The following is a 17,023-nucleotide window of genomic DNA, read 5'->3' on the forward strand; positions in this document are numbered from 1 at the left end:
GTAAACCAGATTATAATACAGATGAGAGGCAACAAAGACAACATTGTATAGTGTAATTGATTATTCAAAACTTGCCTTTAGTCTTGAGTGGATATCTATAGTTCTATAATACAAAAAATGAAGTCAATTTAGTTTTTACAAAATTGTAGGTAATTAGTTTTTTATCCCAAAAAATAACTATCAGTGTGATTCAATCTACTAAGACTCCCTAATTAAGCATCAAATCAATTAATTAATTTTGATTTATATATTTATAGTATATAGTTTATATATAGATTTATACAAAATCCAATGATAACAGAAATTAATCTTTTTATATATTCAGTAAGAAACCAACAATGTCTGATTATCATTCACTGGGAGCAAGATCGGGCTTAATGGGGATGATCGAAAACCTCCTACCCGAACTGTCAATTAACTCCTATGTAGTATCCACAGCACGTTTTTACAGCAGATCAAGCTGACAATTCTGTGTAATAACAGTATTCATGGGGCCATCATTAAAACTATTACATGTGATGAATCATGTTCAATGAATGGTGAGGAGATTTGGCGAGACTGTTTTATTATATTAAAATTATCATTAATCAGATTCATAGATTATTGGCGAACCACAAAGAACTTATTGGCAGAATATTGTTGATTGAACAAGAAAATGCTAGTTTAAAATCTGCCTTTATCAATCAAGTAGAGGCTTTAGGTGAATTAATGGTGATAACTGTTTTGGCTCTGTTCCTTATGCCAACAAAACTGAATTCGGTAAACTGGTTAGTGATCAAGGCTCTACTATCGAAAGGCCTCACAAAATCAAAAGTTATAAATACGGGTTCTTGTGATTTTCAATGTAGTGATTGAATATTTAAAACAAGATTGCATTGTATGAGGACTTGAATTTGGATTTTTTGATACATAGCTCAACTTCTCAATTTGCTATGTAGTGTTGGTTGTCACTGTGGCAATTTTAAAACTACCAGAAAAGGTGCGTGTTTGGACACTATAATCACAAACTTAACACATTATGACTGTACGTTGGATGTTATTGATTCATCACCATGTGATTGTGTTGGAAACTGTAGAATTGTTGTGCCGGCTTCTATTAGCTCTAACAACATTTCTGGTAGTAAGCCTTTTGTTCTTTTGAATAAGATCTTGTTTAGAGATCAACTGGGTATGGTCAATTTGGATTAAACATTGTTAGGTAAGGATGCAAGTGTCTATAATAAACACTTTCCTGACTATATTGCTTAATTTCATGACCTGGTGCTTTCCAGTTACAACCAAAAGCCGTGTTGTACTTAAAAATTATAAAGGTCATAATATGTTCAAATGTGAGTTACAGAAATTTATAAGTGTTGTCATGGTAATGTATACAGTGGCTAACTCCACTATATGTGTTAATCCTTTCCGGGCCAGGCGGCAATATATTGCCGCCATAGATCACGTCTGAAAAGTGCCAGGCGGCAATATATTGCCATCTGTGACATTCGCGAAAAGCGCCAGGTGGCAATATATAGTCGCCTTGATATTCGTCGTTTTCTTAAATAAATACGACGTCAAATGATTAAAGTTTTATGTTTTTTTATTCCCTGGTATATTTGTAGATAATTAATATAAATATCATTTTTATTTTGGAGGTCTATGCATTTTTATTTCGTAATTGTCACGTGACATTATCAGCTGACTCGATCTATTGTTGTTAATTCTTTATGCTTTAGTGTAATCGTATTATTGTATGTTGGATTCTTCTTCATTATTTTATTTTGTGGTTGTAAATATTAGTAGTGTTAGTTACGTGCTTAGCTATTGTGTGTAGTAGTTACAATGACTGACAATTTGCGATCTCACGGAAGTGAAATTGTAAGTAGCATATTTGTAAATAGAAAAAGTGTAAATAAATTTCAATTAAAATTGTGTAAATATTTCTTGGTAAATAGTGTTTTTAACTGTATTGAAACTGTTTATGGATCCTACAATCATCTGTTTACCGGTACATCCATAATGTGAATATTTATTTTAAGTTTCTTGCAGTGTAAGAGTTAGTTGCTTTATCACTTATAAAATGTTGCGAAGTACAATTATGCGTATTTATACAAAATGTGTCATAAAAAATTTATTTATGAGAGAAATAACACAAAATTTTGTATGGTTGTTCCTTTCTAAATGTACAATATAATAACATAGCTTCCCACAGTAAAATCATTTTTCCTTTTTTAGTTATTTAAAAAAAAAAGAAAAATTTTTTGTATGTAATCCATTAAAACATTATTTTTTTAAATTTTAAATTACTTAAAACTACATCTATATATTTTTTTGTTGATAGTATATATCTGTACGAGTAATTTGGTGCAACTTTTAGGTCATTCTCTAATTTTTATGAAAAGTTATAAATTTTAATATAAGACACTGCAAAATCACCAATTTTAGCCTGGCACTTTTGACTAGTCACAAGGGGATATGATATGTGAAAAAATTTTGCAACATCTCATATTTGGTCCTGGCCCTGAAAGGGTTAAGGACAGACAAGTCTATTTAGTTGCAAGAAACCCTCCATCTTTGGAGGATTTCATCAGCTACCACGGCGGGATAGTTAAAGAACTCTCCCAAAGGATCCCCTCCAGTGATTCTTCTGCTGAAATGTTACAAACTAACAATTCCGTTGAATGGTCTGGTGATATTTTTGGAATGGAAGGCAGTTGAAGAAGGTTATATAAAAGTGGCTATAGCTAACACTAGCGAGATCTATCCTCTAGATCAAATTGGAGTTTTGAATAGTTTAATGGTGAAACAAAATTTTGTCTTAGCAACATAGCTTTTCATGGAATATAAACAACACTGTCTTTCAGTCCGTTCTTCAATAATTCGTGAATATGGCAAGATATAGTTCAATCTCTTTAAGAATGAGAGAATATAGTTACTTTAGTTACATAAACATCAAGTTAACCAAACGCATAAAAGTAGTATAAATTCAAATTCCCCCCCGTACTGCATTACAAGAGCGGAAGGTGAAATCTGTGTGTGCTGCTCAGCTGTCTAGTCATTTCACTGTTCAAATCCAAATCCTCCTGTACACGTAACTTCACTTTGTATCGCTGTAGTTTTAACTGTAGGTATCGTTACTGCTATGTGACATTTAGCAATGTCAGAAAAACGTAAATATCTTGTGCTTAGTCTTTTTAATAAACTTACAATTACAGAACGATTAAAAAAATGTGCAAGTGGATCAAGCTTAGTTGCTGTCTTTGAAACACCTATGAAAGTGGCAAAAAAATTTCAAACATTTTTGTATTTATTTTAGTTTAATTCTTAACTACTATCATATGTTACTATATGTTACTGTCAACACTAAGTCACTAAACAAGAATATTTATGTACAGTAGGTGCAGTCTCTATTTTACACACATGCTTTAATACTTTACTCAAAGAGTGTCAATAAAAGTATTAAAGTATGTATTTCTTGTCCAATTACGTGTTTGATTTGCATCTCCCGATCCCACTAATTTCAACAGAAAATTATTTCTAAATGTTCGATTATCCGAACATCCCTTGCACCAATTGTTTCGGATAATTGGCACTCTATTGCAGTTTACTCTACCTGAAAATCTGGCTTATCTGTGTTAGGTTTTACTCTTTTAACCAATTGGGTTATACGCACTTATTATAACTCGTTCGGCTGGGACAGAATGCTGAGTCACAACCTTGTTACATGGTCTGCAATTCACACATTGCATACTTAGTTCGCTGTATCACTAGATATCATTGGAATGTGCCTTACTAAGTTTTTAACCAATTGGGTTATACGCACTTATTATAACTCGTTCGGCTGGGACAGAATGCTGAGTCACAACCTTGTTACATGGTCTGCAATTCACACATTGCATACTTAGTTCGCTGTATCACTAGATATCATTGGAATGTGCCTTACTAAGTTTTTAAATAAAACAACCAACAAAATCATTTCATTTTCATGAGTGTTGCTAATTTCATTTTTGTTGATTGTATTGTCTGTTTCACTTGTCATCAGCTGGCAGCTCAGCTATACACTGTATTGTCTGAGAGAGTTTGGATGTGTAAAAAATGCTTTCCATACTTATTTAAATTACTAAAGAAATAACAGTGAATCATCTAAATACTGTATATCTTTCTATGTGTGTTCTATGAAAAGAGTTTGATGACATTTTACAATTATTCAGAACCGTGAACTATGAATCTTAGTCATAGAACAAAATAATCGTTGACGTGTGTTTGTGTGTAGTATATTATTACAAGGTGTTTAGTTACAATTTTTATTTCTCTCGAATTCATGATATCCTGTTAATTATTGTTCCTTGTGTAAAAAAATAATGTGAAGCATTATAAAAATGTACTAAATATATACTTAAAAATTGTTTACTTCCACACTGTTTTATATTTTATCTTTAGATTAACATTTCTGTATGTACACAAAATGGCATTGTATAAGAATTTTATTCAATTAAAATTTAAATAACAGTATGTAGAGGTACATTTATTTGAGACTATATTTCAGATTTCTTTGTTTTACCATAAACGAAAACAGTTATTATAGAGTAACCAAAATGTTACACTTTCATCTAAACTATTGTTACCACTAAAATAGATACTTCAATGTTTTAACCATTGGAAAATAATAACAATTTAGTTATAGTCACTCGCTCATTAAATTATTATTTATAAACCAAGTCAATTAAAAACATTTTTCAAAAGTCCAATGTTGTAATATACATTAAAAAATTGGTGGATCTGAAAATATTTATCAAACTTTTAAATATTCTATACAAATCTCACATTTTCTATGAATTTGTTTATCTATCAAACGTTACTGATCTTACTCTAATGGTCCTTTCTGGGAATACTTCTTTAGGTTGTGCTGAGTATAATTAATATGAAAATAATGCACTAAACCTTTTTTATTGTTCCAAAACTGAGAATAAACAGATATAATTTTAGATCAGAATAAACAGGATTTAGATAATTAAATACAATTATATATCTGCCTTAACCTAGGGCTTAAATGTAAATGTACTCACTGTTTGATTTGGTCTCTATGAAATTCTACAATGTGCTCTTTTCTTGTCTGCTGCTTGAATATAACTGCTACAGGGAAGTAGTTGTCTTTATTATTAATTGTCCATCCTGAATACTGCAAAACAATACATCACAAATTCATAAATTATTATTCTTTAACAGTTAGGCGTACAACTAGAATTACAAATCATGTGATGAATCCAATCTCAATATGTATTCAATCGATTTGAATTCAAAACCTTAACATAATTTTAGTAAAACTTTTTAATTTAAGAAGAGAACTAAAAAGTACTTATTGGCTCAGCATGAGCAAAGCCTATCCCAAGACAGGCTAAAATAATTTCATTTCTGTCTGTCCGCAAAACATCATGAAAACGAACTGACCTATAGACTTGAAAGTTTGCACGAATATGCATTTTTATATGAATAACACCGAGTTCAATGATGGTGCATGTCCACGGGATTTGTCTAAGTTAACCAATATTTTTACATTGGTTTTACTATGATGACAATGAGAAAATAGCAGAATAAATACATTTGTAAAAAATTGAGTACAATCTCAATGGGGTTTTAACATGTGACATTTTTATTCATACAGGTACAAAAGATAAATAGATAATAGAGTGAAAAGTCGATGTTATAAATTGGTGACAAGATTTGATTTCAGCACACTCTTGTGCTGTAGTACCCTTCACAGCTCACAGAAACTTTTATTACTTGAACACTGCAATGAATAATAAATTTTAAAACAAACACTTTAATAGTATACTTTTTATTTTTGTGAGGCCTTTCGTGTTCAGGGAACACATCATCAGACCCACATGGGGGTCAAATTAAAAGTAATTTAAGCATAAGCCATGTATAAATATGAACTCGGAAAGTGATTTGTTCCCCAATTGAATAGTTTGCAGTTTGCCAAGAATGAGACGCATTATTATTAAATTAATGTATATAAAATTATTAAATATCTTTTTATGAGAAGCTAAACAATAATATTAAATGAAGTTATTATTATTTTTGGAGTAATATTACATAAACACAGTACTATTCAGTATTGTAACTATTTAAGTGCTAAACAATTAATTGAGTGGTTGGCACGATCAATGCCAATCATTTATAAAAAAAACACTTCATATCCCTCAAGCCATGTACGCTTATAGTATTTGCGTAGTATTCCACCAAGTAATTCATAACTCTTTCAAAAATAAACATAATGGATGATGTTCTTTCATTAAGTAGAGGAGGGGGAGAGGAGAAGACTATAACTTATTTGAATTATAGAATCTGTTCTTTTTCTTCTATGGGGCGGCCTACAGCCATGCACTTAAGCCTCTAGAATCTGTTAGTTTTTACATAAAAAAAATACAAAACATAAAATTTTTAATCTTTTAAATGATGAAATACAAAAATTATAATTTTATGATCTATTTTATTTGTATGCACTTTTTTTGTTCCCTATGTAAATAGGAACATAAATACAAAATTTCAAAAAAGTAAGTATCTCAATACTTGAGTTTAGATTTTTATTATATTACTGCAATATATTGGAAATCTGCACCCATACATAAATTGGCTCTCATATTTGGCAAATAGCTTTTTTACCCGCTGCAACGAATCACATCACGTTATATAAACTTATTATGTATAAATGACACTAAGTACAATGTCATCCCCTAGACTGCATGTGCGTCTAGACAAATATAAATAGAATACTATGTAGCATTGTAGAAGATTCTGCATATTAATCGATATTACTATTGGAGGGAAGGGGCACACTCCCACAGTGACTGTCAGAATTACAAGCCATAGAGTTTACAAAGACACAAAATTAAACAAAAAAATATTTTGAGGGTTTGCGTATAAATTAGTTGTTCCTTTTAATATTCTTATATATATATTTTATAGCTGATGTTTAAGTTAATTTAATGTTTAGTAATGTTCGACAACAGTTTTATAAAATGTTTAGTAGCCAAAACGAGTCAGTTCAGAAAAGAATTACTGCCAGTAAATAAAATGCAATAGAGGTATATAATTAATTAATTCTATTGCTGTCGACTTCCTATAATAAGAAAGCACTAAAGCTGTGTTTTTATCTAAGAGGAAATGATATCCCAACTTTTATGGTAATTCATTTCCCTACTTACCACTGACGTGTTCTTGTAAAGTACTTTTCCATCTTGCTGAAAGGGAATGTACTTTTGTAAGAGTGCCTTTCCATCAATTTTCCAAAGTGGTGGGTCAACTTCCAGATTAGCTGCATCGGATTTTAGGACAACAAATGCACCAGGCTGAAACCAGGCAAGAATTTGTTAAATAAGAAATTAAAAACAGGACTTTAATTTTTTGCGTGAAAAAATAGATTAGAAAATTAACCTTTTATCCTGGACAGACAATATAATTATTTACACTGTGTTACACAATTTTGTTACTTTGGTGTGGTTTTTTTTAAGATTTTGTAATATTTTATCAAAATACAATAGGTGTATACTGTTTAGTTATATTATAACTTTGTCTCTACTCATTTTTATAAGCTTACTGTTACTGCAAATATTAAAAATTGCATTACTGACAAATTTAAAGTGTAAATAGATTCTGTGACAGTGCAAATAAGACAGTAGGAACTCAATGCCATTGGTAATTGATTTTTGTATATTTCCTTAATTTCTCAAATATGTGTGCATAACATTTTTGCTTTTTTTACTACATAATTGTTATTTCTTGGTCTAATGCTAGATATGTTATAGCTAATGAAATTCAGAGCTGAAAAACTTGGGATTCAAAACTTAACTTCTTAGTTTTAAGTTATTTTCAGAGTTATACAGTGCTCCGAGGCTAAACACACTTAAGTTTTGTAAGTATAACAAAACAACTACTCTCTAACCTCAAAACTTTTGAGGGGACACTCTTATAAAATTATGTCATATTAAAAAGGTTAAATAAATGTTGTTAAAGATGTACAAGCTGGAAAATACAGCTAATACTGAAATACTATAAAATCTTCCTTGAATGTATTGTAAACTAATCAGCAGATATCCTGAGCAGAAGACTTACTGTGAAGTCTTTGTTGACTATGGGAGAGGCGGTGGAGCTGTACGTCGTCGTGGATGTTGGCTCTGAGTCGGAACTGACAGACTTGCTTTCATTTACTTTGGTGGGTGTGCTCGTAACCGATGTCGACGATACCTGCCAAATCATTCATGACGCCTTTTAGTCACAAAAATATAGTACGATCTATGAACTTTAAACATCATTGTTACTTAACATAATGACCAGAATGTTTCAATATTCTTCCCTATTCATATTCAATTACATTGCTTATAGTTTCATGTGCAACAATACTTGTAGCTCCCACCAAATCCATAAGCTGCAGCAGCATTCATCAATTTGTTTGCACTAAATTAACACTTTACATGTTTCAGAACTGCATGACACAGGCCGTTTATGTGATAAAACATTCTTACCATGTGCTTTTTTGATTGATTGTCAGCACTTCTTGTATCCTGCCTTAAGCATGTCCTAGAGCTTGTCTGAGCTCTCATCGTCCACTAAACTGCGACCCAGTCTGTATGAATAACTTCAAATTCTTACCTTGTGTTTCTTGGCTGGTTGTCAGCCCTGCTAGTGTCTGTCCTTATGGTCATCTCAATGTTTGAGCTCTCATCATCCACTGAACTGTGACCCAGTCTGTATGAATAACTTCAAATTCTTACCTTGTGTTTCTTTGCTGGTTGCCGGCCCCGACCACGACCACGGCCTGCCTTACGCTTGCCTTGAGACTCATCTGAACCTTCCTCATCCGTCGAACTGGCATCGATTATTGGGGCCCTTGACTTAGGGATGTTTCTGAGCCTTGTCGATGTCCTTCTACCGCCTGATGTCTATTAAAACAATACAATATTATTTTACTTTTATTCCAACTCTATAAGTATTATAAATATAAACAATACTTTACACATTTGTAACTTAAAGAATAAAAAGAAATAACTACACCGCAATATTCTTTATTAGTATTGTTTTAGTAAGCTGGTAACTGGTAAGCAATAAATAGGAAAAAAGTTGTAATAAATATAATACATTTATTTAAAAATTGTTGTAACAATTTTAAAATGTTGGTATTCCACAAAATTTTGTACTTTAACTTAATAAAACTTCTAAAATTTAACCTAAATTATGCACAGAACAGTTTTACTACTTAATACTAGATTCTATAGGCATATGGTGTTTGTTTGGGACTGATGTAAGAACTTATAATAGTATTCTGTAACGTGCCATGTAGATTGAGTTGCTTGTATGAAATTTTAGATTATAGATTAGATTATTTTTATACAATCAGATCATGACACTATTCAACTGTACAATTTTGTGCACTGTAACATAAAGATAAGTCATTACACACCATTTCCAGTCTGGTTGCCAAGACTACAATAATTAATAGTAACTCATTTTGGCTACTACATAGGTTTTGTTTATAGATTATGCTTAGGTATTACATTGAGCATAAATTACATGGAAAACAAAAACCTAACAAGTGTAAAATAATATTTTTTATAATGCTTAAACTAAAATATGAAAGTTTTTTCAAAAATCACACATATATGAAGTTTTAAATTGATTTATGACATAGCACAGATATTGCTAATAATTGTAAATAAACTTTTACTACATTTCTCATTTTACTTGTGTTTCTGTTTCTAACTCACACATAAATATTTTTCAAATACATACATTTTTCAATTTTATAGATCTTTTCAGCTCAATTTATTTAACAAAATTTAAATTCCATAAATCTATTCAGGGCTGTAAAAATTTCACAAAAGAGTATGGAAAGCACTTTCAAAGGGCAATATATTGATTATAGAGGTTTAGTAACAATTTCTATTGTAAACTGTACCTAACATAGTCTACTACTATACTTTATTTAAAAGTAGATTTAGATTAGTATTAGTAAGTAACTGTAGAAGAAATGAGGCATTAATAATAATTTTAAAAAATAAATAAAACACTAGCACTAATGACCATCAATAAAACTTGACATGGCATTCTGAATTCAAAAACACAACTATGTCAGGGTTACTTGTTGCTCAAAAATTTTGTGCAACAATGTAACTTCACAGGCCAGAAAAATGTATTCTTTGTCTTTTCCAATATCAAGTTTAAAATAACTTGGGCAAAGGTTGATAAATAGATTGGGAAGTTTGAGTAATAACTGTAACTGTAATATAGCTATATATAGACTATAATAGCAAATGATGCTGTCTCTGGAGCGACTCAAATATTTTTAGGAAAATCAAAGACTCGTCACTATCTATTTCTAAATCAAGAATATTGTTATAAATTCAAAAATGTTCTTATATAAAACTACATGAAATAAAACACATTGAAGATTACATACACAACAAAATATTCAAATGAAAACTCACATCTTTATCAGGAGTCCAATCATCATCTGAAGCATTGTTTTGAATCTCCTCTGGTTCGTCTACTTCAAATTCATTTTCTTCGTCGGAGTTTTCAGTGTACTTCTTTTTCATTTTAAAATATAATCAATCACCTGAAACCATACAATACAGTCAATAATCCCTAGACACTAAAATGATTATAAAATAACTATGAAATTTGGATAAAATACAAAGAAATTTTTGGAACACCACCAATATTATTAATAAATTGACATACTTGTTGACATATATTACATGCTCTATTAATGTCTATTGCTTTTAAACACTACCAGTGTCATAATGGACCAATCGGAACATCTGTGTGTGTATATTTAAGGAGCAATTGTTAATAGACCAAAACAAGGCCTAAGATACGATATGAGCGGTAAATGAGGGGCAGTGTATGTTAAAGTTGAATGTTTGTATTGTACATATGGAGAACGCTGATCTGCTGCAAATCGCAGACATTACAGTTTTCTCTGTAGTCTGGTAGAATACAACTGACAATGTTCTGATGTACTAAAAAAAAACCAGGTTGCATCTCCAAACAATAAAGCAGACGACAATATTCACAGAACCGACCTCGAAGCCTGTTTACAGGGTCAACACTGTACATGTTAGGCCTATGCAATTTTTAAACATATGTTGTTTCAAAATGCAATTTCCATTCAAGAATAAGAGGTGGGCAACTTCATTCGGAGACCTCATTTCAGCAACTGAATAAAACGAACACTGTAAGTATTGCAGCCACTACCGCTCTGCCGGTTTACCGCTTACAACGTAGGTACCACTCATGTAGTGACCGAGGCCTGAGATGTCAGCTGACTTTAATTGTCCAATAGATTGTTACGTGTTTGGGCACTTGCCTCAACACAGGGGTAGAACTAATCAAATTAAACTCCTCTACACTACTGGAGACAACCTTGGATCAACTGGTGTTATATAGGGCTCGTGAACAAAGAATATTTCGTTCCTTATTCACAGTTTCACAGACCACGTCATGTAAAATACAATGTTTTGAGATTAATCAGGTCCTGATCCAAAGAGTTTTAAAATTATTTCTTGATTTGGTAAGTTTTTAGAGACAGAAAAATTCAGATTTTCCCGAATATACGTGTAAAAAGTTTACCCTATATGTGTTATTTTTTTGTTTTATACATCCCATTCACATTCAAGGGATTCATCCTGACTGAAATAATAAAGCTTAACAATAATTTGATTTTCTTAAAATGGTATAAATGAATGACACTTTTGTGCAATTACCTGTGATTCACTAAGTGGAAAAAAGTATCTTTTAACTTTTTCACAATCTTCCATTATACAGAACTCTAAATCAATATTGTTAATATTCTCAGAGGCAAAACTGCTTAACACTACCGCCAAGATCATCACATACACTCTTGCCATGAGATGTTGCAAAAAACTGCCATGAGGCTTTAACTCCTGAAATCTTCTTTATGCAAACATAAATTATAGAAATTTTTTCTTTTTTTCGTACTGAGCGGCACTGCTGTCAGAGAAATAGGTAATCTTTTTAAGAGAAAAAGGTAAAAAGTTTTTTTTTCCAGCTAGGATACAGTTTTTGGGCCTAAGCTCACAAAACTTTAAAAAACCAAAGTTGTGGGAAATGTTTCCTTAAATAATGTATATATTTCTTTTAAATTTACTAAAACTAATCGCCTTTGTACTTGGACCTTTCCGTCTTAATTTGTAATGATGATTTAATCTTTTTTACCTGACATCTTTCTGCAAATTCATCAGAATCTTATAAACAAAAAAGAATCGCAAAATGTGTTGCTAAGTGCAAATCTTGATAATGGCTGGACCGATTGGATTAATTCTTTTTGTAAAATGTCCATTGAAATCCAAGGAAGGTTTTTAGGAAGAAAAAGTTACCTGGAATATTTTAGAATTCAGAAAATATTGTAGTTTTTACGTTTCATAATTCAAATTAAACTGGCACTAAACAGTTGTTGACAGCTATGGTTCGACAAACCTTTCTAAAACATCTGTTTACATTCTCAACACTAGTCAAGACTGAAGTGAGCGGCAGAGCGGTACCACACGATGCCGCTTATCCGCCGCTAGTTCTAGACAATAAATGTTTCTCCTGAAGCTCAGCCCTCAGCTTATTCTGTCATTGCTGTGCAACATGTTGGACGCAAATGTATCCTTCTTGGCGTTACTTGTTTTAGCTCACCCACTAATTTCTTCTCCAAAAGGTCTTCTAAAAACCAGGTTGCACCTCTCATAAAACCGTCAAAATATATTACATTATTCAATGAACCGAACTATTGAGACTGTTTATAGGGTGAATACTGTAGATTTTAGGCAAGTGCTATCTACTATTAGAGAGTCACTCATGAATAAGAGTTGGACAACATCGTCTAGAGACTCTACTTCGACGACTGAATAATATTTAAATACATAAAACCCGTACCACAGTCAATACCGCTTTACCGCTTAATGTGTACCGCTTCTTTAGTGCTGAAGTTCGGAAGGATCGGTTGGCCGATTTAAAATTATCCAATGCACTGTTACGTGCTTTTGGTAAGGGGGGGGGGGTATTTTACCGTAGCATACGTGTAGAACTAACCAAAATATACTCTACTACACCTTCAGATGAGGCAACCATATATCGATCTTCATAAAAAATGTCACGATCCATGTTTCAAGATTAACCAATTCTTGATTCAAGGCGCTTTCAAATTATGTCTTGGTTTTTTATAAGTTCTGAAATTTTCCTGGTTATCAATAAAATTCCCAGCTTATCCCCAGTTTTTTCCCAGTCTGTTAAATTCCCGGCTTATTCCCGATTTCCCTGTCGGGTGGCCACCATGTTACCATTCTGAGCCAAACCCACATACTGAAACCATTTAAAACAAATATTAAGAGATGATCTCACAACATTTCCTCATATTCATCACTATTCTCAAAAAAATTCTTACTCCTTGCTGTTTATTTTTCACATTAAAAACTACTATAACTCATGAGTTGAAATTGAATATGTTATTAAAACTGTAATATCAAATTATTCATTCAATCTGAAAATAATACAATCAAACCATTTGATTAAAAACAATTGAATAACGAGTGTAGGTCTACTCTTAAGAACTCCTCTCATAGGCTTAGTGTGTACTAACGCAGAAAGATAGACAGCATATTTGCCACTCAGATGGTTAAACTTCAGGTAGGCTGGTCTAACTTTGTGTAGATTGGTTAAGTCAGATAGTTAGTTAGATGAGTTTTCATTAGTTTTCCTTCAATAACAAGCAACAGTTAAAGGGCACAGTACGATGAGTGGACCCGGTTTTTTACATCTATCAGTGTAATCATCAATGCATAATATTCGTATAGCGAATTCTAGGGCTATCAAACGATATCAACGTATCTATAGCCATAATAACAATCTTGTTTGAAATTAAAATATTTAATTTAAATATATAAACAGTTATACCTCATAAATAATAAAGGAACCAAAACGATCAAACAAACAATTAGTACAGGAAATAGGAAAACTCATAAATAATAACAAAATGAAAACAACATAACTAATATTTACAGAGCATAGGAAATTTGCAGAACTATTTAAAAGTTTTCTTGTGGGTAGCTTTCAAGAAGTGGTTGAAAACATCAACTCCAGAAAACTGTAGCTCTTTTCTGTACAAATACTCAAGAGATTATCTGCAAGTAGACATGCTGGAATGCCAATTTTTAAACCTCATTTCATGGATCTCCACAAGCTTTCTAGTCTTAGTAATTATCAGTTGCTGGGTCTAAAAATCTGTGACTAAAGTTGCCGGTAAAATGCACAAAACTACATTCACTCAACCCAAAATACGTCTTCCTCATGTCTGTGACAATGGTTGTTCACATAATGGGTTTCTCGGCACCAAACCAATATCCTGAAGCAAAGAAAAACATTTAGCCTATCGCTTTTAAAGCAACTTCATAGTTTTCTTAAGTTCATTCTCATCTTAACTTCGACGAAGCCACTTATTGAAATGTTAAATAGTCTATTATGGTTATTATCTGAAGAAATGTTTACGATTGTTATGATACAGATGATATAATTTGACTATCATGTCCAAATCAATTTATAAGATTAGGTTGGATTGAATTGTATGATATGTTAATTATATTGATCAAATGAATTAATCCGTATTGAATGGTTATAATTATTTAATATCGTTTGTCAAGATTGATATAAACAACCCAATTAAGTAATAAACAATATTCTCAGGTAGGCTAGGTCTGACAGTTTGGTTATGTGAGGTTTCATTAATGTATTTATGTCAGCAACCATTCAGATTGATTACCCAGATATTCCTCATTATCATTTCTTGTTAAACCCCACTTAGAGTGGAAACTAGGTCTAGGCTAATCTATAAATGCTAGTGTAGCCTATTTAGCCTGAGACTATTTTTAGCAATTTCATATCCCAATATCAGTAACATTGTAACTTATTTGACTAAAATTATATGATCTATTATTGTTAAAATTCTCCATTAATTATATGACTAGCCAAGATATTGTTTAGTAGCAACCATATTCCAAGCAAAGGCTATAATTTGTCCTTGACTAAATTATAGCCACTCTTCATCCTGTGAAGAGACTTTTATTAATATTTAAAGAAAGTTTTGGTTCTAATAACAAATAGACAAACATAATAGCATGAAGAAAATCTATTGTAAATGTAACATTTAATTTTTCACGATGAAGAACGCAAAATTAATAATTCCACTTAGGGGGTTCATACTCATTATTTAGACCGGCTTTCAAACTAGTTCATCTTCTCAGCGGAGGGAAAGCTGGACAAAATGGTATCCAAGCTGCAAATATGGTGTAATATAAGCAAGACAAAACCACGTATATATTATTAATTTCTGAAATTTTAGAATTTAAAACAAATGTACTACATTAAAAAACACTGCCCTTGCAAAATATAAATAAATAACTCTCAATTTACATAAATTATATCAGATTGCTTACTTTTTGAGTTGGGTCAATGTGGGCGAAGCCGACTATACATCCACCACCACAAACAGCAACCAAAATTGACATTGGCAGCACTTGAAGTTGCAGCTAGCTGTAGCTTCTTGCAAGGTTGAATGGATCAGTGTTGCCACAGCTTAATTAATTAACCATGTGAACTTGTACCATTACCATACACACTGCAGTAATAGGTAAGTTGTGACTATCAATACCATTATATTATTCAGCAGTTTCACTTTGTAAAAAGCGAAAATTAAATCATTGCGATTTTATTTGATTTCTTTCCTAAAATTTCAACTTTTTAATTTTAAATTCAAATTTGAGTGCTTCATGTAGAAAAATATCTCGTGAAAGATTACATCTGAAGACTTCAAATTTTACGTTAAACTTTAATTCTACATATACAAGAATGAGTTCTATGGTGTGCATGTCAACACATGGGAATTGGCTGAGGGCTACCGTTACCGAAGCCTATCACTCCGAAGGCTAAAATAATTTATCTTTTGCCTGCAGGACGGTTGTGAAGTTATAACGTATGTAATAAATCATCATGAATGCTTGTTATTTTTTACGCGGTTGAGTTGAACACCCATCTCCGTTATAGGTGTACTGATATCCAACAGACAACTTTGAATGTATTATATTACATTTATTTGTACTGTGGGAATTTTTGTAGTAGTAATTCTGGGGGGTTCCAACAACAAAGTGTTCAAGGTTGGGGCAAGGACGTAGCCAGCGAGGGGTCCGGACTCCCCCTAAATTTTCAATTACTTTTTTAGAAAAGGATTATTATTATTATTCTTTAAATAATTCAGTATTACTGGCATGTACTGCTGAAAGATCGTTCTCAACAAAGAAACGGGTCAAGAACTTTTTAAGGAACAAAATGGGACCTTACTATCTGTCCACTACGGAAAAATATGTTGTCTGGAAACACCCTCCCAAAGTTTTTCCTGGTTACGTTCTTGGATTGGGACATGTTTTTTTTAATAAGGTTATTGTCAGTTACAACGCGTCAGTGATATTTGTACCTGGCAAGTTGCCAATATCTTGCACCAGAGTGAAAAGGGTAAGATTTTTTTATTAGCGTACACTTCTATGTACTACCGAATAGACATTTTGCCAACTATACTGGTCATTTTTTTATACGCCATTGTAATTTGATCTAGTACACTATAAAATGGTAGGACTCAAGTTGTTAAAATGAGACGGTTAGAACACCACGAAACATTATTATAGCAAGTTAAACACTTGTAAACATATGAGTAATAAATCCTTTCAACACTAGAGTTAATACTCCCCAGAAACAAAATCATATAAGTAAATTTATGTCTAGTAATATGTCTATCAAAAGTACGATCCTGAGATTATAAAACTATGGGAACTTCAGGTTAAGAAATAAAAGCACTATTTTAATAAGTTGTATACACAGGAAATAGTAATAAATAAAATGTAACTATTAAAAAATATCGTAGTAATTTAAGCCATGGCTTATAATAAATTTAAAACCTAATGTTTGTGAAATACTGAAGCCTTCAGACTGGTAA

General features: G+C 31.8%; 1 protein-coding gene across 1 annotated transcript in view; it reads right to left on the minus strand.

The window, feature by feature from the left end:
* The window catches only part of LOC124354223, a 45,958-nt gene extending 30,380 nt beyond the window's left edge, over positions 1 to 15,578 (minus strand). Inside the window, exons 1-6 of the mRNA XM_046804520.1 lie at positions 15,474 to 15,578; positions 10,464 to 10,594; positions 8,754 to 8,921; positions 8,095 to 8,226; positions 7,188 to 7,331; positions 5,046 to 5,158 (exon numbers count right to left, since the gene is read on the minus strand). Of these exons, the coding sequence (XP_046660476.1) occupies positions 5,046 to 5,158; positions 7,188 to 7,331; positions 8,095 to 8,226; positions 8,754 to 8,921; positions 10,464 to 10,574 (668 nt within the window). The 5' untranslated portion in view covers positions 10,575 to 10,594; positions 15,474 to 15,578. The remainder of the gene's footprint in view (positions 1 to 5,045; positions 5,159 to 7,187; positions 7,332 to 8,094; positions 8,227 to 8,753; positions 8,922 to 10,463; positions 10,595 to 15,473) is intronic.
* Positions 15,579 to 17,023: the final 1,445 nt, after the last annotated feature.

This window comes from Homalodisca vitripennis, chromosome 2, assembly GCF_021130785.1.
Source record: "Homalodisca vitripennis isolate AUS2020 chromosome 2, UT_GWSS_2.1, whole genome shotgun sequence".
NCBI classification, from domain to species: domain Eukaryota; kingdom Metazoa; phylum Arthropoda; class Insecta; order Hemiptera; family Cicadellidae; genus Homalodisca; species Homalodisca vitripennis.